Here is a 27,996-nt window from a genome sequence, read left to right on the forward strand (position 1 = left end):
TTGCCCATATGCCCCGGGTATTTCACCGTTAAAATTATATCCCTATCACACTGTATGGCGACAATATTTTATTTGGAAACAAAGGTGCATTATTTCCATTTTGCGTCCATCACTGTTTAGAAGCCCATAATTTATTAAATAATATTGATATACTCCTTTGACATGCAGATTTAAAAAGTTCAGACCCTTAGGTAACTATTTATGTTTTTTTTTTTTTTTTATTATTGTAATTTTTTTTTTTTTTTTTTTTAATTTAAACTTGTATGTGGGTATTTTTTGGTGTGGGAGGTAAACAGGGTTTTTTTTAATATATTTATATGTTTATTTTTAAAACTGTTTTTTTTTTTGGGTGCAATTTGCTATTTGGCCACAAGATGGCCAGAATCAAAAAGTCCTGGGAGCGATCGATCTCGCTCCCAGGCAGAAGAAAGGAGCCCAGAGCTCAGAAAAGCCGCAGCGTCTGAAGAGACGCTGTCGGCTTTTCTCCGGGGGGGGGGTCCGATCAGCGAAAGGGATTTATAATCCCTTTCACTGATCGGTGGGCTAGCGGCCAGCAGCGGGGGCGCGCACGGGGGGGCCCGCGGGAGCGCGCGCGACCCGCGGGAGTGCGCGCAGCCCAACTGGACGAGAAATCTCGTCCAGTTGGGCTTAAGTGGTTAAAGGAACCTGAAGTGAGAGAGATATGGAGGCTGCCATATTTATTTCCTGTTATGTAACAATACCATTTGTCTGGAATTCCTACTGATCTCTTTGGCTGCAGTAGTGTCCGAATCACACACCTAAATAAAGCATGCACATAATCTAGTCAGGTTCTGTAGCTAAAAGTATCAGAGGCAGATGATCAGCAGGACAACCAGGCAATTTGCATTGTTTAAAGGGAAATAAATCTGCATATTCCTCTCAATTCATGAGCGCTTTAAATATTGAAACCTGAAATTAAAACAAAGTGTTGAGAAACAATTATATCTGTAGTCCAAATCCTAAATAGGACTTCTCTAGTCTTTATTCATATGGAGCTTTTAAAGATGCCATACACTCGTTAGATTAGCAGCAGATAGATCATTAGATAGATTTTCTGATCTATCTGATGTGTTTAGGAACATTTTTTACTAGGAACAGATTTCCAATAGATTTCAGTATGAAATCTATTGAAAACTGATCTGATGGCATTTTTTTTCCATCAGATTTCCATTAGGTCTAATGCAAAATGATAAGCAATCTCAACAGATCGACCTAGATTTTCCAGCATGTCAGATCGATTGAAATCGATCGAAATCGGCGGCAAATCGATCGGTCAATCCACTTGCGATCGATCGGCCGCAAATCGGCTCAGTGTATGGGCCCCTTTAGGCTATGTTCACATTATATATGTTACAATTTATCGTAAGCTATAATTGCAAAGCAACACACCAAGATGATCATACAATAGGCACGTCACAAATGCACTTTGCCACCATGGTGCATCGGGATTCTATCATAGGGACGTGATCCGAGCTGTGTGCCAACGCATAGTTCCCCAACCCTGTCCTTAAAGCCCACAAACAGTGCATGTTTTGTGGAAATCCAGAGGTAGTTATTCAGCTCTGCTGAGACACTAAATTTTACCTCACCTGTGAATGTTAGTGGTTTCCTGCAAAACATGTATTGTTGGTGGGCCTTGAGATCAGGGTTACAAGCCCGCTGCCTGGGTGTCACTCTGGACTCAGCCCTCTCCTTCACCTCCCACATCCAAACCGTAGCTAGAGCCTGCTATTTCCACTTGCGCAACATCTCCAAGATCCGGCCTTTCCTGACCCCAGACACTGCCAAACTCCTTGTCCACGCCCTCATTATCTCCCGCCTGGACTACTGCAACTCCCTCTTGTCAGGCCTTTCTCAAAACCGCATCGCCCCCCTAAAATCAATCATGAACGCAGCAGCCAGACTCATCTACTCCTCCCACTGCTCTGTCTCCACGACTCCCCTACGCAAATCCCTTCATTGGCTTCCAATTCACTTCAGAATCAGCTTCAAGATCCTATGTTTGGCATACAAATCCATACACAAGTCCTGCCCAACCTACATCTCTGAACTGGTCAGCAGATATACACCTGGCCGTCCACTTCGCTCCTCCAACGACCTCCTCTTAACCACCCCACGCATCTCGCACTCCCATGCACGACTGCAGGACTTCACTAGAGCTGCCCCCATCCTGTGGAACTCTCTCCCACTGCCTGTCAGGCTCGCTCCCACCTTCAACACCTTCAAAAAAGCACTAAAAACTCACTTCTTCAAGGAGGCCTACATCAACTCAACACTGCCCTAATCCTTTCTGCCAATAACTTCTTGCTGCACCCCCTTCTTTTGTGTCACCAACCCCTCCCTCTAGATTGTAAGCCTTTGGCAGGGCCCTCTCCCCTTGTGCATCTTACTTGATTGTGTGCACTTTACCCAGAATTTGGAACTGGTAATTTTTACCACTACCACTCCAGTTTATGATCTGGTATGTACTACTATCTGCATTGTGTGGTGTATCTTATTGCTATTACCTGTATTGTATCTATGGTCTGTTACCTGTATTGTTCTGTCACCCCAGTTATTATTGTCTGTAATCCTATTTATTGTACAGTGCTGCGTAATATGTTGGCGCTATATAAATCTAATAAATAATAATAATAGCTCTGTGCTAATGAAAACTGTGCATGTTACATGCACATTACAAATGACTGTCCACCTTGTGCCATGCATTGTGACAGGGTTTGCAGGAACATTTCATTTTGAAATACGTTGTTATGTGCCACATGTGCATCACAGCGGACTGAGTGTGAACTCAGGCTTAAAGTTTTTACTGTTTCAGTGAATGACAAGGGTTTTTTTTAAATGTTTTTAAAAAATTAAAGGTAACACAAGGTAAAAATAAACTGATGAGATAAACAATTATTTTTAACCTCCTACTCCTAAAAATGACTAAGTGTCCTAGGGATTTCTTGGTTCTTTTCCGTTAGCCGGGCGCATCCACTAGGTGGCGATAAAACTCCACCAGAGTTACATCTTTCCCTACTATCCATGGCGGCCTGGAGGGGGAATAGTAATTAACGCCACCTAATGGTTGCTCCCGGCTAACGGAATAGTACGGTTTTCTTTTATATTTGAACATTTACAAAGTAGGTTGAATGTTTTAGTTTCTGTAATCAGTGCCAGCCTAATAAGTGTCCCAGAGTTAGAAAAAAAAAGTCAATAGTTTATGTGTTTCAGCTCTTCCTGCCCTCAGTTGTATTCTGCCAGGAAAAACTTTTTGGCTGTAATTTGCTCATCAGTGATGTTTACAATATTCCCAACAAGCTCCCAACAAGACAGAAGCTGTCACTTCCATGCCTAGAAATTAACTCTGTCAGGCAGCAATATAAAACAAGTAAAACAGCCTGGTTATTAATATGTTTGGCACTGTACATACACAGGTTTATCTCATCGTGTCACATATCGCCTCGGGTACACTAAGTACCAGAAGTCTCTTTCTGTTACAACAACAGGGCTCATCGGCGTTACGCCACATGGACCCATCTCTCTCACTGTTCGAGAGGCTTTCCCGCTGCTGAAGCCCCCTTGCTCTGCAGCCAAGCAGCATGTGAGTTGGTCAGAAGCCAATTGATTGGCTCACAGCGTGAGGAGCCAATGAAATCTGCTCCTGACTGGCTCACAGAGCTCTGCTGTCAGCAGAGAGAGTTGGCTGCAGCGGTGGGAGAGCGGCGCAATCAGCGCTAGGGTCAGGAAACCGGAAAACTGTATACTCACCTTGGGTAGTTTTACTTTACTGGTGGTTCTCCATGTCAGTATACGGCCAGTAGTATACTGACATGGCAAACACTAGGGAAACTGGAAAACTGTATACTCACCTTGGGTAGTTTTCCTTTACTGGTAGTTCTCCATGTCAGTATACGGCCAGTAGTATACTGACATGGCAAACACTAGGGAAACTGGAAAACTGTATACTCACCTTGGGTAGTTTTACTTTACTGGTGGTTGTCCATGTCAGTATACGGCCAGTAGTATACTGACATGGCAAACACTAGGGAAACTGGAAAACTGTATACTCACCTTGGGTAGTTTTCCTTTACTGGTAGTTCTCCATGTCAGTATACGGCCAGTAGTATACTGACATGGCAAACACTAGGGAAACTGGAAAACTGTATACTCACCTTGGGTAGTTTTACTTTACTGGTGGTTGTCCATGTCAGTATACGGCCAGTAGTATACTGACATGGCAAACACCAGGGAAACTGGAAAACTGTATACTCACCTTGGGTAGTTTTCCTTTCCTGGTGGGTGCCCAGGTCAGTATACTACTGGCCATATACTGACATGGCAAACACATGGGAAAGTCTACGCCATGGCAGGATAACAGGTCCCAAACAGGGTGGCGATTTCAATTATCAACTCGGTTAAACTCCCACATGGATACATCTTGAACTGCTAATTGTTTAACCTCCCTGGCGGTAAGCCCGAGCTGAGCTCCGGCTATGCCGCGCAGGAGGATTTCTCAGGCTCTGTTGGGGCGATTCGCTCCATTCAAAGTGCTGTGCGCGCAGCCAGCACTTTGCTAGCTGCGCGCACAGCTTGATCGCCGCCGCTATGCGGCGATCGCCCGCACGCAGCGGCGGAAGAGGGCCCCCCCCTCCAGAGCCATGCGCTGCCCGGACCAATGAGTTCCGGGCAGCGCTATGGGCTGGATCGAGTGCGCCTGACGTCAGGACGTCGGCTGACGTCATGCCGATCGTCGCCATGGCGACAGGAGAAGCCAAACAGGGGAACGCATTATATACGCGTTCCCCTGTTTGCTATTGATGCCGGCGACGATCGCACTAGAGGGCCACAGGCACCCTCTAGTGGTGTTTTATGTAGCTACCACTCTGGTAGCTTTACATGAAACAAAAAAATAAAATTAAAAAAAAAAGGATTTTTGCCCATTTGGCAAAATAAATTAACCGCCAGGGAGGTTAAATCTGTTCCCTGCACTCAGCAGTGTTTCTTTGCCCCACAGTTTTATCAGCTCAAATAAGTCTAGTGGTGTATGCTTGCAGTGCCTCCCTCAGCTCTCCATAGAAGACCCTTATTCAAATCACCTTTCTTCCTAAGTTTTCTCATTGATGATATTTTCACACCTTGACAATAAAATGCCTTTTAAACCACCAGCCAGCAAGAAAATAATAAAAATAGCTGTATTATTACTTGTTCACCTACTTTTTAATATGTTTTACTTAAAGTGGATCCAAGATAAATTTTTACTCATTGCATAATTGTGTTCCGTTTATATTGTTTATAGGACTTCCTCAAGCCAAATACTTTTTTGTTTTAATACTCTTATATAAACTAAACAAGCCTCACCCACAGCTTTTCAGAGTGCCTTGGCATTTTCAGACAAAAAGCAAGGGCTTATGGGAGCTCAGTCAGTGCAGGAGGAGGGGGAGGTGTTACTAGCCAGAGATTTCAGAGGAAGAGGGGAGGGGGAATTAGGTTTTCACAGGCTGAGTGCTGGAGATGCAGAGCAGCTTTGCCTGTGTGTAATGTTTACAAACAACATGGCTGCTCTCATTGTATCACAGGAAGAAATAATCATATTCTGTTAAAGCTGTTTGCAGCTAGATTTGCTGTGTAAACTATCTAAACTTTAGATAAGATATATAGACAAGTTACTTGTTATAGTTAGTTTTTCATCTCGGATCCGCTTTAAATAGAAGACAAAAAATTATTTTGTAGGAGAAAACTCAGGAGAAAATGTTAATTGAACAGGGGCCAAATGCTTTGAGGATGGTCAGATTGTGTAAGCGCACACAACAACAGTCAAATGACGGACTACGGCTTTACAGCTAAGGTCTGACTTAAAGCGGACCTGAACTCAGAACTTCTCTGCTCTAAAAGATACGCAACAGCATAATAACCTTATAAGAAAACATTTCTTTGTTACAGCTGATACAAATCCTGCAATAAATCTGTAGTTTTTCTACTTGCTGCTTTCATGAAAAGGCGCCAGAGTAGAGTAAAACGTTTTAAAAACCGCTTAAAAGGAGAGGGGGATGTTAAGGTGGACTCACCTCCCTCTTACAAAAAAAGAAAACTCACTTGAGTCTCAATAAAATAGAATTGTCAAGAAATTTATTCAACTCCACAAATGCAACGCGTTTCGCGGGCGTGACCCCGCTTCCTCAGGCAAAAATGGGAGCACAACTCAGTGGGTCAAGCAATAAGTTTGAGCGCCTCTGAGGCGCTCAAGAGGCCCTCACAGAGGCGCTCAAACTTATTGCTTGACCCACTGAGTTGTGCTCCCATTTTTGCCTGAGGAAGCGGGGTCACGCCCGCGAAACGCGTTGCATTTGTGGAGTTGAATAAATTTCTTGACAATTCTATTTTATTGAGACTCAAGTGAGTTTTCTTTTTTTGTAAGAGGGAGGTGAGTCCACCTTAACATCCCCCTCTCCTTTTAAGCGGTTTTTAAAACGTTTTACTCTACTCTGGCGCCTCTGTATACCGAGTTTTTGCTGATCTTCTAGTCCACCCTGGGTGGAGGGGTGCATCCCCATCTACTATCTACAGAGAGCGACTTCTTAACCTGAGTGGGGTCAGGTCCTAATGCTCCCCACCTGCATTTAAAGTGGTTGCCTATTGGTAACCCGTGTTTGTGAGTATATATATACATAAAATTGTATTGAACTCTACATTTTACCTGACAATACTGCACCATATTGGGCTCTCGATTCTCTTCTTGTTTTTAAGCTTTCATGAAAGCAGACATATTGTTAACATCCTGTGCTTGCAAAATAGTTTAGTCAGCTGACACAGGGGAGAGATCAAATTACAACTTGTGATTAGACATAAATGAGAGGGAATTAGACATGCTAAACTCTCTAAATACATACAGGGTGCATTTCTCTATGTTTTCCTTCTGTCCTGTGCAAGAGTTCAGGTCCACTTTAAATATAGTAGTCTGAATTGCAACTGTGCTTACCAAAGTGGTTCGTTACCCATAAGAGTCTTTCAAAGCTGCGAGAAAAAAAAAAAACGACATTATTTGTTAGTATGCCCATTTCTATAAATGGATTTGACTTAAAGAGAAGAAAGATTGTTGTAATCTAAGCATGTAAAAACAGAAATAAAGTAATTTTTATTTACAAGATAGAACATCATTTACAAACGTACCAATAATGCGTAAGCGAATCGGTTTATAAAACGTTCCTTTTGTCTGACTCACAAATAAATACTGAAAAGTGCAGAAAAATCGGATATGATTTTAATTAGAGCCGCAACAACGCTGTCCTCGCTATTCAGCTTCTTGCTGGAGGAATACAAACGATCCCTTCAAGATTTTCAGTAATTTCATCCAACTCTTTTCTGCTTTTATCTTGTAGATTTTGATACTCTGCTTCTAATTTACTAGCAGCTGCTTCGAGAATTTTAATCAAGTCAGTGGCTTGAGAGTAATTTCGATCAGCGTCTTTGTGGACTGCCTCTTTAGACTTCTTTCCTCTTAAAACCAGCCGGTATGAGCCATGTGAGGCGGTGACTTGGTCCCTTTGATGCTGGGCATGTTCGGTTTTCTTTCTTACTTCACGATTTATTTTCTTCATTGTTAAACAGGTTTCCTTTACACTTAAGTTGCTTTCCATTTCTTTTACCTGAAAAAAAAGTTATAGAATGAAACAAAATAGTATGTGAAACCAAGAAAGAACAGGTCAACTTAAATGACAGGATGCAGAATGAGCCTTTAAAGGACTACTGAAGCGAGAGGAATATGGAGGCTGTCATAATTTATTTCCCTTTAAACAATACCAGTTTCCTGGCATCCTTGCTGATCTATTTGGCTGCAGTAGTGTCTGAATAACACCAGAAACAAGCATGCAGCTAATCTTGTCAGATCTGGCAATTCTGCCAGAAACACCAGATCTGCTGCATGCTTGTTCAGGGTCTATGGCTAAAAGTATTAGAGGCAGAGGATCAGCAGGATAGCCAGGCAACTGGTATTGCTTAAAAGGAAATAAATGTGGCAGCCTTCCATATACCTCTCACTTTAGGTTCCCTTTTAAGCAACATAGTTGCTTGGCTGTCATACTGATCCTCTCTGCTTCTAGCCATTGACCCTGAACAAGCATATGCAGATCAGGTGTGTGCGTACCTCAAAGGAATACTGTAGGGGGGGTCGGGGGAAATGAGATTAACTTACCCGGGACTTCAAATGGTCCCCCGCAGACATCCCGTGACCAGTGCAGCTACTCACCGATGCTCCGGCCCCGCCTCTGGTTTACTTCTGGAATTTCAGACTTTAAAGTCTGAAAACCACTGCGCCTGCGTTGCCGTGTCCTCGCTTTCCCTGATGTCACCAGGAGCGCACTGCACAGGCACAGACCATACTGGGCCTGCGCAGTACACTCCTGGTGCCATCAGCGGGAGTGAGGACACGGCAACGCAGGTGCAGTGGTTTTCAGACTTTAAAGTCTGAAATTCCAGAAGTGAACCAGAGGCGGGCCGGAGCATTGCGGAGTGGCTGCGCTGCACAGGATGTCTATGGGGGACTATTAGAAGCCTCGGGTAAGTTCAACTCATTTTCCCCCACCCCCCTACAGTATTCCTTTAAGTCTCTAGTGTGACATACAGGCATCCACTGCTTCCCAAGAAATTACCTACACGTTTCCCAGGACTAATGGAACCTGTGCCTTGTGATCCTTGCTCTCCAAATGATCACCAATAAAGTACATTGTAAAGGGAAAATCTGTTTTTTGCCATTTTACAATTTTTTTGCGATTTGTCAATACAAAATCTGTATCCACTTTTTTCCCCCTCATGTTAGATATCGTATCACCCGAAGGTAACAGTAGAATCGCTGTCGTGGAAAATGGGAGGAACTCAATCGAATTGCTGCGTGATCACGTTTCTCAATGGAAAACAGCCCTTAAAGAGAACCCAAGGTGGGTATTAAGAATGCTATTAAGACACAGAGGCTGGTTCTGCATACAATGAGCAGCCTCTGTGTCTGTACTGTGCCCCTCCAGGTCCCCCCTGCGCTCTGCTGTCCCCTAGAGAAAAAAACGCTGTGCTAGAGACATGCAGCTTGTCGCTAGGAGGCTGTTTACCTTTGTGCTGCCTGTCACCGCCGCTCCCCCGCCTCCTCTATTTCTCTAGGGGACAGCAGAGCGTGGTGGGGGGCGGGGGGGGGGGGGCACAGTACAGACACAGAGGCTGGTGATAGTATGCAGAACCAGCCTCTGCGTCCTAATAGCATTCTTAAAACCCACCTCGGGTTCTCTTTAAATAGACACTGAAGCGAGAATAAATCTCGCTTCAGTGCTTATATTCAGCACGTGTGCCCCTGCTAAAACGCCGCTATCCCGCGGCTAAACGGGGGTCCCTTCACCCCCAAACCCCCCCCCGCAAAATCAACGACCAAATTGGTCATAGATTTTGCTGCTGCTCTACCTCACAGCGCGTCTATCAGCGGCGCATCGCCGCCTCTCCCCCGCCCCTCTCAGTGAAGGAAGACTGAGAGGGGCAGGGGAGAGGCTGAGATACGCGCTGACAGACGCTCGCGGGGCAGGGCTGCGGCGGTTAGCCCTGCCCCAATGCGGAAGCGCTCCCCCGCTGCACGGAGGGGATTTTGAAGGTAAGGGACCCCCGTTTAGCTGCGCGATAGCAGCGTTTTAGCAGGGGCACACATGCCCCTGCTAACTATGAGCTATGAAGCGAGATTTATTCTCGCTTCAGAGTCTCTTTAAAGTGAACCAGAGATGAAGCACCCTCATGTATTTTACCATATACTGTAAATCAGTGGGAACATTAGAGAAGACACCTACTTTGCTCTCTGCTTCATCCTTCACTGCTCAGCCTGCTTCTAATCAGCCATGATAAAATCCCCGACTGGGCATTCAGTCTGGCTTTGCTCAGGAATCATTATAGCTGAGTCTGTCTTCTCTGATGTCTTTTCAAGCCAAAGCCTGCCCCCTTCTGGCTCAGCTATAATGACTCAGCTATAATGATTCCTGAGCAGAGCCAGAGGGGGGCAGGCTTGGGCTTGGAAAGACATCAGAGAACACAGACTCAGCTATAATGATTCCTGAGCAAAGCCAGACTAAATGCTCAGTCGGGGATTTTATCGGGGCTGGTAACAAGCAGGCAGAGCAGTGAAGAATGAAGCAGAGAGCAGGGTAGGTGTTTTCTCTAATGTTCCCACTGATATATATATGGTAAAATACATGAGGGTGCTTTGTCTCTGGTTCACTTTAACCACTTGAGAACCGCAGGCTTTACCCCCTTAAGGACCAGGCCCTTTTTTTCCGTTCAGACCACTGCAGCTTTCACGGTTTATTGCTCGCTCATACAACCTACCACCTAAATGAATTTTGTCTCCTTTTCTTGTCACTAATAAAGCTTTCTTTTGGTGCTATTTGATTGCTGCTGCGATTTTTACTTTTTATTATATTCATCAAAAAAGACATGAATTTTGTCAAAAAAATGTTTTTAACTTTCTGTGCTGACCTTTTTCAAATAAAGTAAAATTTCTGTATACATGCAGCACGAAAAATGTGGACAAACATGTTTTAAAAAAAAAAAAAAAAAAACATTCAGCCTATATTTATTGGTTTGGGTAAAAGTTATAGCGTTTACAAACTAATTTTCCCATTTTGAAGCATCTCCGACTTTTCTGACCACCTGTCATGTTTCATGAGGGGCTAGAATTCCAGGTTAGTATAAATACTCCCTAAATGACCCCATTTTGGAAAGAAGACATCCCAAAGTATTCACTGAGAGGCATAGTGAGTTCATAGAAGATATTATTTTTTGTCACAAGTTAGCGGAAAATGACAGTTTGTGACAAGAAAAAAAAAAAAAGTTTCCATTTCTGCTAACTTGTGACAAAAACAAAAAAAAATGAAATCTGCCACGGACTCACCATGCCCCTCTCTGAAAACCTTGAAGTGTCTACTTTCCAAAATGGGGTCATTTGTGGGGTGTGTTTACTGTCCTCGCATTTTGGGGGGTGCTAATTTGTAAGCACCACTGTAAAGCCTGAAGGTGCTCATTGGACTTTGGGCCCCTTAGTGCAGTTAGGCTGCAAAAAAGTGCCACACATGTGGTAATGCCGTACTCAGGAGAAGTAGTATAATGTGTTTTGGGGTGTATTTGTACACATATCCATGCTGGGTGGGAGAAATATCTCTGTAAATGACAATCTTTTGATTTTTGTTTACACACAATTGTCCATTTACAGAGATATTTCTCCCCCTAACTGCGCTAAGGGGCCTAAAGTCCAATGAGTACCTTTACGATTTCAAGGGTCATTTTGCGGCATTTGGTTTCCAGACTACTCCTCACAGTTTAGGGCCCCTAAAATGCCAGGGCAGTATAGGAACCCCACAAATGACCCCATTTTAGAAAGAAGACACCCCAAGGTATTCTGTTAGGAGTACGGTGAGTTCATAGAAGATTTTATTTTTTGTCACAAGTAAGCGGAAATTGTTTTTTATTGTTTTTTTTCACAAAGTGTCACTTTCCACTAACTTGTGACAAAAAATAAAATCTTCTATGAACTCACCATAGTCCTAACAGAATACCTTGGGGTGTCTTTCTAAAATGGGGTCATTTGTGGGGTTTCTATACTGCCCTGGCAGTGATGAAAGTGATGACGAGGTTTTGGTCCTGGCTAGAGCCAGGCGTACCAGACCCCATGTCGTTAGACCGCAGGTGGCGTTCCTATACTGCCCTTGCATTTTAGGGCCCTAAACCGTGAGGAGTAGTCTGGAAATCAAATGCCGCAAAATGACCTGTGAAATCCTAAAGGTACTCATTGGACTTTGGGCCCCTTAGCGCAGTTAGGGTGCAAAAAAGTGCCACACATGTGGTATCGCCGTACTCGGGAGAAGTAGTATAATGTGTTTTGTGGTGTATTTCTACATATACTCATGCTGGCTGGGAGAAATATCTCTGTAAATGACAATTTTATTGATTTTTTTTACACACAATTGTCCATTTACAGAGATATTTCTCCCTATGTGTAAAAATACACCCCAAAACACATTGTACTACTTCTCCTGAGTACGGCAATACCACATGTGTGGCACTTTTTTGCACCCTAACTGCGCTAAGGGGCCCAAAGTCCAATGAGTACCTTTAGGATTTCAAGGGTCATTTTGCGGCATTTGGTTTCCAGACTACTCCTCACGGTTTAGGGCCCTAAAATGCAAGGGCAGTATAGGAACGCCACCTGCGGTCTAACGACATGGGGTCTGGTACGCCTGGCTCTAGCCAGGACCAAAACCTCGTCATCACTTTCGGTCAGAGAACCACTGCTTTCCACAGGTTCAAATTCGGACCCGGATGATTAGTCGGCTGAGTCTTCCTAAACGCTCTCATCCGTCCATGTACCTGTATACCTTCTCATCAGAAATCCCCCTTCTTGCCATTGTGGACTGCTAAATTTATGAGGTTTTCCTCCGAGACTACCCAGAAAAAAAGAGCACCTACCTAGCAAAAGGGAGTATTTGAGAGGTAGAAAGCTGTGGTCACTGAGTTTTGATAGAAAAAAAAATCAAAACTGATCTTTACAGCGCCACAGCTAGTGTACAGTGTTTTTGCAGTGATCAGAAAAAAAATCTGTCACTACAGTGGGGCGGCTGAACGCAAGTGCGGGCGAACGATCAGGCCTGATCGGGTAAATACTGCCTTTTTAGTGGAGCCTACACTAAGGTGACTCTAATGTACTGCTATAGTTCTGTCTGCGATCAGGAATGATCACTAGATACTATATAGTACCAATGCTGATTAGCGACAGTGATGGCGCTAATCGGCGACTAATCAGTGAATGTGGTGCAGTGGGCTGGGCACTAACTGACCCTAACAAAGGGCCCTAGCTAACTGGCCTAACTGCTAACACTAGTGATAATAAAAAAGTGTCAGTTTTCACTGATCACTGTTTTTAGATCACTAGGATAGTAACAGGGGGATGATCTGGGGTGGGGTTTGGGGGTGGTGGGGGCTTGGGGGTGGTGGCGAGTGGGGTCTCAGAGGCAATCAAACAATCATGGGACAATCAAAGCCGATCACGGGACAATCAAATACAATTACAGCACAATCGAATTCAATCACCGCACAATCAAATCTGATGCACTCGGAAGGTGATGGGGGTGGGGGTGGTGGGGGGTTGGGGTTGGTGGGAAGTGGGGTTTTAGAGGCAATCAAACAATCACGGGACAATCAAAGTTGATCACGGGACAATCAAATACAATTACAGCACGATCGAATCCAATCACAGCACAATCAAATCTGATGCACTCGGAAGGTGATGGGGGGTGGGGGGGGGGGTGGTGGGGGGTGTTGGGGTTGGTGGGAAGTGGGGTCTCAGAGGCAATCAAACAATCACGGGACAATCAAAGTTGATCACGGGACAATCAAATACAATTACAGCACAATCGAATCCAATCACCGCACAATCAAATCTGATGCATTCGGAAGGTGATGGGGGGTGGGGGTGGGGTTTGTGGGAAGTGGGGTTTTAGAGGCAATAAAACAATCACGGGACAATCAAAGTTGATCATGGGACAATCAAATACAATTACAGCACAATCAAATCCAATCACAGCACAATCAAATCTGATGCACTCGGAAGGTGATGGGGGGTGGGGGTGGTGGTGGGGTTGGTTGGAAGTGGAGTTTTAGAGGCAATCAAACAATCACGGGACAATCAAATACAATTACAGCACAATCTAATCCAATCACAGCACAAGCATATCTGATGCACTCGGAAGGTGGTGGTTGGAGGTGGTGGGGGGGGAGGGTGGGGTCTCAGAGGCAATCAAACAATCACGGGACAATCAAAGCAGATCACGGGACAATCAAATACAATTGCAACACAATCGAATACAATTGCAGCACAATCAAATACAATCACAGCACAGTCAAATACAATGCACTCGGAAGGTGATTGGGGGGTCTGAGGGCGATTTGAGGGGGTGGGGGGTTGATCAGAAGCCCGCACGGGGCAGACTGAGTCCTGATCTGATGAGAGGCAGACACAGGGGGTTATTGATCGAAGATCAGTTAGTGATTGCTGGGGAGGACAGATTTAAACAATGCGCAGGGGATGTAATCAGGAGGGGGTCTGAGGGCAATCGAGGGTCTGGGCAGGTGATCGGTTGCCCCCACGGGGCAGTTAGGGTCTGCTCTGATGGGTGGGGGTGCTGAGGGGTGATGGACAGGTGATCAGAGGGGGATCAGGGGGTAAGCTAGCTGTATACAGATGTATACAGTATACAGGGGGGGTAGTCTGGGATGGGGTGTGGGGGTGATCTAAAGGTAGGGGGGGGTCAGAGGTGATTAGGAGGCAGTTAGGGACCTAATCTAGGGGATAGCGTTGATAGTGACAGGTGGGGGGGGGGGGTTTAGAGGGGTGCAAGGGTGCTGGCAGGGGTCTGCTGGGGTGATCAGGGGGGGTCTGAAGGCTGGGGTGGGATATCAGGGGGGCTGTGTGAAAAAAAACAAACCGTGTAGTGCATACTTACTAGTGCTTCCTCCTCGCTGGTGGTCTCTGGAACAACGAGACCACGAGGCGAGGAGGTAGCGTGTATAACGCACTTTGTTTACCTAACAAAGTGCTTTATACACTTTAATTATGCGGATTTCTGTATTCCTCCACCCGCCGGCGCTGCTAATTGGCTGGCGGGCTGGAGGCTAAATCCCCCGCCATCGATCCCCGGCAGAGGATCGCGTCACGGATGACGCGATCGCTCCGCCCATGCCCGTACAAGGACCGCCGCCTCTGTGCGTATGGCGGTCCTTGCGGCATCCACTTTCCGACCGCCCCTGTGCAGTGGGCGGTCGTTAAGTGGTTAAGGTGGCCACACACCGTACAGACATTCATCTGCAGATCAGACAATCATCTGCAGATCTGAAAATCCATCCTGGTGGATCTGATCCGCAGATGAATGTCTGTTAAACAAGGTGTGTATGAGATCTGCAGATATAGACTATGAATGCATTTTGCAGGAACTGATCTTTTGCAGATACTGATCTTTTGCATGTGTACAGCATCTTTGTGTACAGCATCTTGCAAAGATTTTTTATCTGATGGGGAGTTCAGCTCAATAGAATAGACTGTGTAGGTATGGCTCTCATACTACATGGAAGGTGGTAAAATTAGTCTGTGATCTGTCATTAATCTTTCAAATATGTACTTCGCTTCACTCTGGCAGCTGCCAGAAAATACATGAGTATCCAACTATGGACTGTAATACCAAGCCTTGCCCAAATAGTGCACGGCTTATTCTGTGAAGGGAATGGAGGGGTGGGATTTCTACCACAATTGAACGGGGCTGGCATGGGAGGGAAGAGATGCGACAAAGGCTGTAGTGGAAGGAGGAGGTGGTAACATCACTTCCCAGGGCAGGTTTTGAATACAAGGTGTGTATTTAGCCTCTAGGGGGCTCTGCACACCTCTGTTGGTAGTCATTTCAGGTGCAGCCTAATTAGAAGCGCTGCCAATTTCTCCCTGGAGTGGAAGGAGGTTTGGTCAGACTTCTATACCATGAAGCACAGCCAAATACATGGACTTGCTGGACTTCAACAAGCAAAAAAAGTTACGATAGCCTTCCCTGACCTCTCAAAATCTGAAAACTCCTTGATGCTTAATTACTAAGATAAGAGCTGTCTGTCATTAAAATACTGACCACTCAAATGAAAAAGCACTTGGTACATCCAGGATTGACTTCATCTGTGTTGCTGATATCCCCATTTACTTGGCTGGAGAATTTGATTTTACATTATTTTTAATATGTACTGTATTCATGTTATGCCATGTTTATTTTTTTCTTTAATAGACATTTTGCTTTATTTGAAATGTCCATATAAGGGAGAGAAAAGAAGCAGTTCACCAAGTAGTTATTTAAATATTCGTGTTTTCATAACCCATTTCAGATTTTAATAGCCCATTTTATCCACGTTAATGTCCCACAAATTGGTTTCTAGTCTTTTATGAATATGAGATGACTGACGTTACACACCCTACATAAATTGTTCGGAGATCATTTTAATTTGTCCAGGTTTTATCCACTAAAACCAAAATGAGGATTTTCATAAAAATCAGCACAGCCATGTGTTTATTCCCGCTGCTGTATGCTAATGTATCCGAGGCACTGCTCGCAGCAAACTGTTACAGAAAATGAATAAAACAGAAGCTAGTGCACACTTCATCCTAAATATTATTATGCTACATTTATATAGAGCTAACATTTTATCTACAGCACTTTACAGAGATCATCATACATATCAATTACTAACAGTCCCTCAAGTAGGGCTTATAGCATGGACTCTACCATATTCAGAGACAACCTGTTTGTAAAGCGCTACCTTTGAAAAACTTTTTTTTTTACCAGATTTTTTAATATACAGTATAATCTCTTTATAGTTAACTCCAAGGGACTAGGAAAAGTGGTTTACTATATCAGAAATTGTCCCAGAAACGGCCCAGCCCTGGTACATTCTCTGCTGCAAAGGACCAACTCTGTCCTCCCAGTGGAGGTACAGTACAAGCACTTGCACGTTTGGTGGACTACAAGGTCAAGTATACCTTAGGGCTGCATAGCCAGGCTAGACAAATCAGTAGTACATTATCCAGGGCTCCTTAAAAGTTGCAGCCGTCACTGAATAGAGGCAGCCACTTGCTTCCTGTGAGTGGCTCTGATACTTCCGAGGGCAGGACTTTCAGCACGCATCCTGCAAAACTTTCTGTTCACACTTGAGCCAATCGTGAAGCCTCTCTTTAAAATGCAGCCAATCATAATAAGCCACTGACATCTGTAATGCAAGTGGCTCTGATACCTCCACTGCCTGGACTTAGCACTCTCCTCTCTACTCTCCTTACTTATGCAGCGAGTAGGTAAACTCTGATCTGCACTACAAGTGAAAGTAGCTTGTACTGCGTTTCACACGCTACCAGGAATGTCATCGCCAACAAGGGAAGAGATACCTGGAAGTGCGTACAGCTGAGGACTGTGCCAGGACTGTACCCTTTGTTTGGAAAACATTTTTTTCCAGTTCAGGTGTGCTTTAATACCCATGTCCATCTATTTTTGATACATTTAACAATCACTCATCCCAACTAACCAAACTGAAATGCCCAAATTCAAAATCTCCCCTATACTTAACTCCAGGGGTCAAGTTAAAACATGTGACCACGCTCACAACTTTGTCCCACCCACAATTCATTATACTTCACACCTGTCTGTAAAAAGCTTGAATGTCCAGATTTCTATATGCTCTTGTCCCTAAAAATTAGGGTGGCAACCCTGTTTGAACTTAGAACCCACCTACCTTAAAATGTATATTCCAAATAAATTAATGCATTCAATGCATTACTATAAAAAAAAGAGAACTGGATAAAGTATTTGCTTGACTCCTTTGGTAACATCGTGAGCTTAGGGGCTTACCAGGTATTCTAGTTATATCATTCATTCTTGCAGGCATAAAGAGCTATACAGGGCTGTCAACATTCATCATGGTGAGGTGACATCATTCTTCAGAAAGAAGAAGCCCTCTGGCAAGAGGAAAGTAGGCCGGGAACATCAAGATTGATTAAAGAAAACAAAAATTGATGTGAAGAACTTGTATTGTTGGGCAGGACAAGACAACCCACTATCTAGTCAGCGCTTCCTCCTTCTCCTGCAGACATTACTCAGCAAACACATACCTGTTCCTGCCATCTCAGCATCCTGCGTGAAAGCAATTCATGGAACTGATCATGCACATCAGAGAACGACTTATGCAACTCCTTTATGTAATTAAGATTGCTCCGAGGCTCAAACCCATTTGAAAACTCGATGTATGTGTTGATTGCATTTTGAGTTGAAGTAGTACATTCATCTTCAGAAGTAGATTCCAAGACTGTTTCCTGTTAAGTGATGTATGAAAAATAACAGTTACACACCTAACAGTGCAACTTCACTTCCCTGAAAAAAGACAGTTCTTACCTCCATTTATTATATACATTATAAGTATTCTAACAAGTTGTGTTATAGTGGCACACCTGTCAGTCTGGCGTTTGTCCAGGTCTCTCACCTCACCATAAGTTTCACAGTGTAAATGGAAAAACTGGCTTGCATGACTGAGCGATTACTGAGATGGGAGTCATTGCTTAAAACAAATTCCATGCAGATCCCATCTTTGAATCTGCTGCAAGACATTGATACATTGATCTTATTCCACTGCCATTTTCATAGGTCATATCAATGAAAAAAGGGGGGGGGGGGGGGGGTGGAGGGAGTTTGGGTGTGCCAGGGGTTTCACCTCAATGCAAATTAACAGAATAGGAATCCTGGCAAAAATATCTTTGCTTTTCCCACTGGGATTTCTGTAATTGTGCACTACAAATACAGGATTAATCAGAGATGTAGCTAAGGTTTTCAGCACCCGGGGATCAAGTCAGTTTTCACACCCCCTCGTCACAAGACACACCCCTGCCACACTTTCAGACACATCCCAAATCCACACAGTGGGCATGGTTGTGAAATACTGTGGGTGGAAACAAATGTACATGATCCTAGCAGTGGTGTGCCCCTTCTACTTGAAGTAAAAATAAGGCCCTAAATACCAAAAAGATACGAGTCTTGATAAGATATTTTTCACAGTAACCACTTTTTAGATTACATTTACACAGAAATATTCCCCACACAATAATTATGCAGCATGTTCCCCCTCAAACATATTATTCAGTGTGTGCACCAAACAACATAATTAGCAGCATTTCTCACATAAAAGATAACTGGGTAGTGCCTTCCCAAATCAACATAGCTAACCACTGTTTCCCCCACAAAATAAAATTAAGGTCTGTTCACACTTGTTTAAAAAAGTATCAGTGGCTCTGCTTTTTAGCCCGGATAAAAAACGGAGCCACAGATACCAATGTTAAAAATAGCGGCTGTCTTCACACAATTTAGAGATCCGCTTTGAAAAACTGAACAGAGGGTCCGGATTTGCAGGTTTTTCACAGACCCCGGATACACGGAGGGGTAGTGAAATCTCCCTCTACACAGAGAACTTTTGCACACAAAACAGAGGCAAAAACGGATTGCCTACTGCCTGCTCCTCCCCTCAACATCATCTCTTATCCAATAAAAACACAAAGGAAGAAAGGACATACGTTTAAAGAGACTCTGAAGTGTCTTGTGTCTTTTTTTACATGTTTTTGTCATAAATTCCTGTTAAGCCTGAATGCCCCTGTTGAATCGCCGCATCCCCGCAGCAGATGGGTGATTTATTACAGTTTGATAGCCCTGCAGAGCTCCGTAGCTCGCAGGGCTTCACTTCCTCAATGAGGCAGAGCATCAGGCTGTAGCTCTGCCTCCTCTGCAGTCAATCTCTGCAGATCGCCGCCTCTCCCCGCCCCTCTCAGTCTTCCTTTCCCTGAGAGGGGCGGAGAGGAGGCAGAGATCTGCGGAGATTGATTGCGGAGGGGCTGAGCTACAGCCTGAAGGAAGAGAAGCCCTGTGTGTCAGGGCAGCACAATCTGCGACCTGCAAAGTCGTAGAACTTTGCAGGTCAATTACACTGTAATAAAATCACCCATCTGCCGCGGGAATGCGGTGATTCAAGGGGGGCATTCATGCTTAACAGGAATTAATGACAAAAGCAGGGGGAAAAAAAAAGAGACTTCAGAGTCTCTTTAAACGGACTAGAAACGTATGCTACAAAAGGACGTTTTGAAAAACTGATCCGTTTGAAACAGATCCGATCTGCAACTGGACAAATGTGGACTGAGCCTTAGGCAGGGTTTCCCACTAAAAGATAGATAAGACAGCACATTCCCCAAACATATTTAGGCAGCATTTCACATTTAAAAGCAAAGGTCTCCCAAGGAAAATCCTTAAATGTAAGCCCGCCCCTTGACAGAATGGTCTAGTGCATTTCCAGTTTCAATCTGAAATGTAATGTTCGTCATGAGGTGCCAAAACTGACTTTGTTCCCAGGAACTTAAAACACTAGCTGCGGCTCTGCTTTGGGAATGTCACCATTGTCCTTGCTTCATTATTAACAACTTACAGGCCTTCATCCAGCATGCAAGTCAGGTGCCACGACACTTAGTGGCTGTGCACCTGTTCTGGATAAGTAGTAAAGCAAGCAACTATAGGGAACATTCACACTTAAAAACAAGTCAAAAGTTACAGCGTTCATACTTCTTTCCTGATTGAGCCCCTGAAAAACTAAGTTGTAACATCACAGCACCTTTAAACTGACAATACCTCAATCTCTAGTGCCAGTGGCCAGGAGGGGGTGGTGATTGGTGCAGTAGGCAGAGATGAATTAAGAAGTAATGGGGCTCTAGGCAAGGTAGTAGATTTGGGGCCCACTTGTGGTCCTTTTGGTAAGCTGAAGTGGAGAGAGGTCAAAAAAGGTTGCAGGTGGTCCCCTTGACACCCACTAGGCCCCAAGCACCTGCATTGGTTGCCTGGTGGATGATCCTGCTCTGGCAGGAAGTAACTTGGCACAAGAAGACGCAGGACTCCCATATCTGAAAGTTTGAAAACTCAAGACCTACTTGTATAGTGTGCACATCAAAGGCTCCTGAGGTACAGCAAAACTGAACTGAGGATTATCACGGGTACATTTATCAACCAGAAAGCACGTGCACTTTGATGGTGCGATGTGTTTGGCCACCCCATATTGTGTTACAGGTTTGTTTTAACCTCCTGGGCGATAATCCCGAGCTGAGCTCCGGGTATGTCGCGCAGGAGGAGTTCTCAGGCCCTGCATAATTTTTTTTTTTTTTGTTACACGCAGCTAGCACTTGGCTAGCTGCGTGTAACTTCCGATCGCCGCCTATCCGCCGCTCAGCCCCCCCCCCGACCCCTTGCGCAGCCTGGCCAATCAGTGCCAGGCAGCGCTGAGGGGTGGATTGGGACTCCCTCTGACGTCACGAAGTCCATGACGTCGGTGACGTCATCCCGCCCCGTCGCCATGGCGACCGGGGAAGCCCAGCAGGAAATCCCGTTCTGAACGGGATTTCCTGCTTGGAGTGGGTGGGGGGATGCCGCTGCGCTGCGGCTATCATGTAGCGAGCCCAGGGCTCGCTACATGATTTAAAAAAAAAAAAAAGTGCTGCAAGTCTATGGGCTTGATTAACTAAGACAAATAGCATGCCGTATCAGAGATAACAAGCCTTATAAGAGTAGCATAGCCAACTTATGTCTGCTAATAATGAGAGCTCCACTCGTCCTGACCTGAGCCCCTGCGGGTTCGTAGCGCTCGCTATGCTACTCTGATAAGGCGCGTTAACGTTGATAAGGCATGCTACTTGTCTTAGTGAATCAAGCCCTATGTATGTTAGTACAAATATTACCATCCACTGCCAGTACACCGATTCTAGACGTTTCCATTCCATGTAGGCTTCTAAGTAAGAGTTCTCCAATGCCAGACACTGCGGTAACTAGAAAACAAAACAAAGATATAACAATGATATTACAATGAGTACCGGTTTGTCCTACATATTTGCTATGATTTCACCAGGCTATCCCATGACAGCTGATGTACAATTAACAGTAACTAACCTATCACATTCTTTTTGGGACTTCTTTCTAGTAAAGGTGATTGAATGCTGTGGCCATTTTATACAATAACTATACAAGGCATAAACAATGTTTAAAAAGCGTACAGAATGACAGTGAGAGAAGTGTTTGTGAAGATTGATGTTGTTAATAAATTCAGTATACTGTATATGCCTTCCTGTGCTGGCACCTGAATTACACAAAGCAAATAAATTGCTGCTTCGATGGCAGATTGAATCACGCCACTTTCTCATGTCTTTTGTGCTCTCCAGCAGTCATAGCTCCGCACTTGATCAGTCAGTTCATCCCCTTGTAATGGACACAAAAAGTTCTCCTTTATGTATAAACAGCTATTTATACAGTTACTAATAGAAAATGCTAACTAGGGCTGTTAGCCTGCTACAAACACTTCCTGAGTCTCTGATGCACAACAATGGAAACAAGGCTTTTTGCTTTGAGCAGCCAGTTAACTCATGTAGGAAGAGAGGGATTTGAGCAAGACAAGTAAGAAAGGACAATGCCCAGCCAAGGACATTTGGGCGCCACCATAGGCCCTAATGTGAATTACGGCTATAGCGGCACTCGGTGAGTAATTTGGGCACCGGCAAAAGATGGAGCCCAAATAACGATAAAAACAGGATCTTAAACTGGAACCTTTGGATAATAGGTGGGTAGCCAATGGAGAGATTGGCAGAGAGGGGTTGCATCAAAGGAGCAGGAGGAGAGGTGGATGAGGTGGGAAGCAGAGTCCAGTAGGGACTGGAGAGATGCCAGTCTGGTTTTTGGTAAACTACAGAGTAGGGTGTACAGTAGTCAAGACAAGATATGATTAGAGTATGAACAAGATTTTAGTAGCCTCCTAGTATTGTTATAGAGGAAATAAACACGGCACCCTCCATATACCTCTCACCTCGTGTTCACTTTAAAGGGGTTCTGTAGATCTTTAAAAAAACAAAAACTGACACTTACCTGGGGCTCCTATCGGCCCCCTGCAGCTGTCATGTCCCACGCCGTCCACCTATGTTTCTCCGTTCCCCACTGCCGGCAACCATCTAATTATTAGCCTGATGCTACTGTGGCTGCGCGCATGCTCGATCCTGGGTCTCCGGGAGCTTACTGCACAGTAAGCCCATAGAGACACGAGCGGGAGCGAGCACTATTCTTCTAGTTAGACGAATAATTGGGCGGGGACCAGCAGCGGTGAACGGAGGATCGTAGGAGGACAACGCGGGACATGACAGCTGCAGGGGGCCTATAGAAGCTCAATTTAAGTGTCAGTTTTTGATTTTTTAAAGATCCACAGAACCCATTTAATAAAGGATTTGTTACGCCCATAGAATCTAGTACATCTGTTGCTCTGTGTGTACTAGTATTCACATTGAAGACAAACTTAAAATTACTTACTTTGTTGATTTCAGGATGTCGAAGAAATTCAAGTTCCATGGGAGACAGATGGCGAGCTTTCTGGTCATTGTGGATCCCTTGAGTATATGAATGTATCTGAAGTATTCCATGTTACAGAAGTTAATCATTTATTCACATGGTTATGGTCATTGTCAGTAAAAGTGCAGAATTACGAAACTACATTTACGTATATGAATGGAACATCCAGTAGTTTGAAAGATTATTTGCATTTTAATTTCCCTGGCTGAGGATTTATCAAGACCAGTGAAGAAAAAAACTGGAGCAAATGTGGAGCTGCTGCCTAGAACAACCAATTAGCTCTCAGATGTTAAATAAAGCAAGGACTGGTAGGCAAGTGGCTCAGCTTTTTAATTGAGTTTTCTTTGCACGTCTTACATTGCACACTGATTGGTTTCCGATCTTTAAACACTTCAGCCCGCAGGTGTTTTCACCTTCAGGACAGAAGCAATTTTCCCCTGTCAGCGCCTCTCCATTCATTCGCCAATAACTTTATCACTACTCATCACAAATAAATGATCTATATCTTGTTTTTTTAGCCACAAATTCAGTTTTTTGTGAGCGATACTTGTTTTCAGTAATTACTTTATTATTTTCTATGCAATGCATTTTATAGGCAAATAAAAATATTTATCCAATTCCACCCACTATAGCTTTAAAATAAGCAATGCTACTATAAATAAAACCCACTCATTTTATTTGCCCTTTAGTCCCGGATATCACAACATTTAAACTATGTTCCTAGTACAATGTATGTCGTCATTATATTATGTAGAAATAAAGGTGTCGTTTTTCCCTAAGGCAACTATTTATGGATTTTTTTTCAATTTCTTTGCTTGGTAACTGGGGTGGAGGGCTTTGGAAGTAATTTAACCACTTAGGTCTATCTGGACAAATATATCCGACCAGATAGCCTGCCCTGCTGCTGCTGAGCTGGGTCCGCGATAGCGCCGCTCCCGCCGCCTTCTGTTAGCCCGGAGATCAATGAATGGGAACACAATTCCCTTTCATTGATCTAATGCTGGGTACACACCATGCGTTTTCCCGCTCGATCCGCAGGTCGATTGGGAGCGATTCGACTATTTCCGACATGCTCGATTCGGGCTTTGATCGTTCCTGCCATCGATTTGCATGTTAAGTATGCAAAATCGACAGCAGGAACGTTCGAAGCCCGAATCGAGCATGTCGGAAATAGTCGAATCGATCCCGATCGACCCACGGATCGAGCAGGAAAACGCATGGTGTGTACCCAGCATAAGTCTTCGTATGAAAGACCAACACTGTCAGCGAGACAGCTCCGTCTTTCATAAATCCCCTTCTGCCCCATCCACGATTTACTTCTGCTTGCATAGTAATACTACGCGTGCAGAAGAAAGTTCCGAAGGCATCTTGTGGCTGAATAGTAAAATTACATCTGGAAATAATGTTCACATAATAAAAAAATGTTACTGTTAAAAATAGTCCCTTACCTCCCACACTCCCCAATAGCTACGCTTAAATTTTTCTGTAAAAAAAAATTATACATAAATAGCTACCTTAGGGACTAAATTTTCTAGTATGTAGTAAGGTATAATATTGTTATTTTTTAAATAATGGGCTTGTAATAAGTGATGGACGCAAAACTGAAAAAAATGCACCTTTATTTCCAAATAAAATATCGGCGTCATACATTGTGATAGGGACATAATTTAAACTGTGTAATAACCGGGACAAATAAAATACATGGGTTTTAATTATGGTAGCATGTATTCATTTCAAACTATAATGACCAAAAACTGAGAAATAATATTTTTTTTCTATTTCTTTCTTAATCTTCCTGTTAAAATGGATTTATAATAAAAAATAATTCTTAGTAAAATGTACCACCCAAAGAAAGCCTAAATGGTTTTAGAAAAAAACAAGATATAGATCATTTCAGTGTGATAAGTAGTGATAAAGTTATTGGTGAATGAATGGGAGGTGAAAGTTGCTCCGATGCATAAGGTGAAACAACACTGTAGGCTGAAGTGGTTAATTATAATAATTTTGCCACTAGATGGCATTAGAAACACTACTTGGTTTCCCAGGAAGTGTTTTTTTTCCCCACTTTTATTCATGTTCATTCTTATGAATGGACATAGCCCCTGATCAGGGTCATGTCCATTTATTACAGGCACTGCAACTGGTTCCGGGAAGCCTTGCTTCCCTTGCCCAAACGGAAAACCGTTAAGGTGCACAGGGCCGCAGTCTCACCGCTTGCAAACTGGACGAAAATACTCGTCTAGTTTGCCTTTAGCCTATCTGGATGAGAATACTTGTCCAGATAGGCTTAAGCGGTTAAACATGAATATTAGAGAAACAGAAACTTATTAACCTATTTTGGTTCCTGGACGTAGAAACTACGTCCAGGAACCATGCGTGCTCCCGCGGCCGATCGCGCGCGTGCACGCGCGCTACCGGCCCGCGGTTCGTTAGCCAGGCAATCAGTGAATTGGGCTACGGTGCCCGATCACTGATTCCTCTCCCCGCTGAAAAAGCGACAGTTTCTCTCGGAAGCTGTGCCTTTTCTGGCTGTTCCCTCCCCGATGCGTCACTCTAAGCGTGTGTTACGCTTAGAGTGACGTCATGTAAACAAACTCATGGCCGCCATCTTGTGGCCAAAGAGTAATACTACAACAAAAAGTAAAAAACATTTAAATCAACACACAATTACATTAAAAAAATATGGTTTACATCCCACCCTCCCAAAAATACCCAAATAAAATGTTTACTATAAAAAAACCAAAAAACATTACAATAAAAAAAAACATGTAAATATTTACCTAAGGGTCTAAACTTTTTAAATATCAATGTAAAGATGAAATATTTCTATATTTTTTTTTATTTTAAACTTGTAAGTAGTGATAGATGCAAAACGGAAAAAAGGCACCTTTATTTCCAAATAAAATATTGTCGCCATACATTGTAATAGGGACATAATTTTAACGGTGTAATAACAGGGACATATGGGCAAATACAAAACGTAAGTTTTAATTATGGAGGCATGTATTATTTTAAAACTATAATGGCTGAAAACTGAGAAATATTGAATTTTTTCCATTTTTTCTTATTCTTCCTGTTAAAATGCATTTACAGTAAAGTGGCTCTTAGCAAAATGTACCCCCCAAAGAAATTGGTGGTGGAAAAAACAAGATATAGATCAGTTCATTGTGATAAGTAGTGATAAAGTTATAGGCTAATGAATGGGAGGTGAACATTGGTCAAGTGAAAACGACGGAACGCGAATGGGTTAAACAGATAACATAACTTTAAAATGTGGACTATATAAACTGACAGAGGAAGTGGAAGGAAGGAAATTAATGTAGTGGGAGCCGACTTAATTAAGTCATGGCCGCTACCAGGATGAATTATGGGTGCACGTAGGTAGTCAGAGTACAGACACTGCCTTAAGACCTTCATTTCAGCACTGCTGCTCACCTCGGGTAGCCTTTAAGTGTTAAAACTTTTTGAACAACATGTAAATAGCATATAAATCCATTACAGTGCTTGTCTACATCTCAAAACTGTGGATCTGTGTCATCTAGTAGCATCATTTGGTAACGTGTAGCCTGGAGATAGCAGATGGTGACTGCTTTTACTCATCTGCATTGCTGTTACCGCTCTCCTCCTCCATTTTCATCAATGACTAGAAATGTCTGCAGTAAGAGTTGACAGCTCCGAGTCACATAGCTTAAACTTGCAGATAGGCAGGAACCACAGAGCTGAGCTGACTAAGAGCAGGGTTGCCAAATCATCCCTTTAAATACTGACACATTAAGTTAGACAGTTTCTGGGGCTACTCACACATAATCGGTGCCTAAACTGCATCTAACTAGCCACAAGACGTACAATTAATAAGGGTCCAAATTTAAAGAGATTGTTGGCAACACTGACTAAGATGAGCATATGTAGGCCTCTTGCACACTGCAAGTGATTCCGATTCAGATTCCGCTTTTTAATCAGTTTTTACATCCGATTCAGATTCCGATTTGCAGTTTGCTCCCTGCACACTGCAAATCGGAATCTGAATCGGATGTAAAAACTGATTAAAAAGCGGAATCTGAATCACTTGCAGTGTGCAAGAGGCCGTACACTTGCTAAAATTAACATAGGTACACTTTTCATTATATACAAAAATACTGAGTGCTGAAGAACTGTTAGGATTTGCTTGAAGATCTACTTTGAAGATCTATTTTAATCTCTTCTGGACTGGTAGGCTATTACCCCTTAAAAAAAAACAGACGTCTTTTTTTGATTTTTCCTATGTGGTCATTGTGATAGGCTCACAGTGATCACAGGGTCGCTCCTGGCCGACACATGGAACTCAGCTGTCAATAAAGCACATGCAGCAGAGTTCTGAAATGTATGTCCTGGCAGAGATGAGAGGCTGCAAACAGGACCTACATATCAATAGCTCGAATCAGCAACTGCTTTAGCATATGTTTTTTGTTTGTTTCTTTAAAAAAAAAAAAAAAAGTACCTTATATAAAATATTGCATTTCTCCATATGAGCAGCATGCAAGTTTCGCTGGCAAAGTCGCAATCTTCCATTTAACCACTGAAGATGGCGGACATCTACCTCTGTTTTTGTGACAGCATTCGTATCTTTTACTGCTCCAGTCTTTTCTTGAGAGCACTGAAAAACAAATGAGTCAATTGTATCACTTAACGGTTGTTGTTTTTTTAAAAGGATTATGAGAAGTAGAAATAATTTTCTTCATTATTAACCACTTCACCACTGAGGGGTTTTACCCCCTGACCACCAGAGCAATTTTCACCTTTCAGCGCTCCTTCCATTCATTCGTCTATAACTTTATTATTACTTATCCCAATGAAATGAAATATATCTTGTTTTTTTCGCCACCAATTAGGCTTTCTTTAGGTGGGACATTATGCCAAGAATTATTTTATTCTAAATGTGTTTTAATGGGGAAATAGGAAAAAATGTGGGAAAAAATTATTATTTTTCAGTTTTCGGCCATTATAGTTTTTAAATAAAGCATGCTAC

General features: G+C 43.4%; 1 protein-coding gene across 1 annotated transcript in view; it reads right to left on the reverse strand.

Annotated features, from left to right (window-relative positions):
- Positions 1-6,979: 6,979 nt before the first annotated feature.
- Positions 6,980-27,996, reverse strand: part of TEDC1 (tubulin epsilon and delta complex 1) — a 91,825-nt gene continuing 70,808 nt past the window's right edge. Inside the window, exons 4-9 of the mRNA XM_068253340.1 lie at positions 27,469-27,624; positions 22,953-23,048; positions 21,344-21,430; positions 17,699-17,899; positions 7,171-7,646; positions 6,980-7,014 (exon numbers count right to left, since the gene is read on the reverse strand). Of these exons, the coding sequence (XP_068109441.1) occupies positions 7,296-7,646; positions 17,699-17,899; positions 21,344-21,430; positions 22,953-23,048; positions 27,469-27,624 (891 nt within the window). The 3' untranslated portion in view covers positions 6,980-7,014; positions 7,171-7,295. The remainder of the gene's footprint in view (positions 7,015-7,170; positions 7,647-17,698; positions 17,900-21,343; positions 21,431-22,952; positions 23,049-27,468; positions 27,625-27,996) is intronic.

Source organism: Hyperolius riggenbachi, chromosome 9, assembly GCF_040937935.1.
Source record: "Hyperolius riggenbachi isolate aHypRig1 chromosome 9, aHypRig1.pri, whole genome shotgun sequence".
NCBI classification, from domain to species: domain Eukaryota; kingdom Metazoa; phylum Chordata; class Amphibia; order Anura; family Hyperoliidae; genus Hyperolius; species Hyperolius riggenbachi.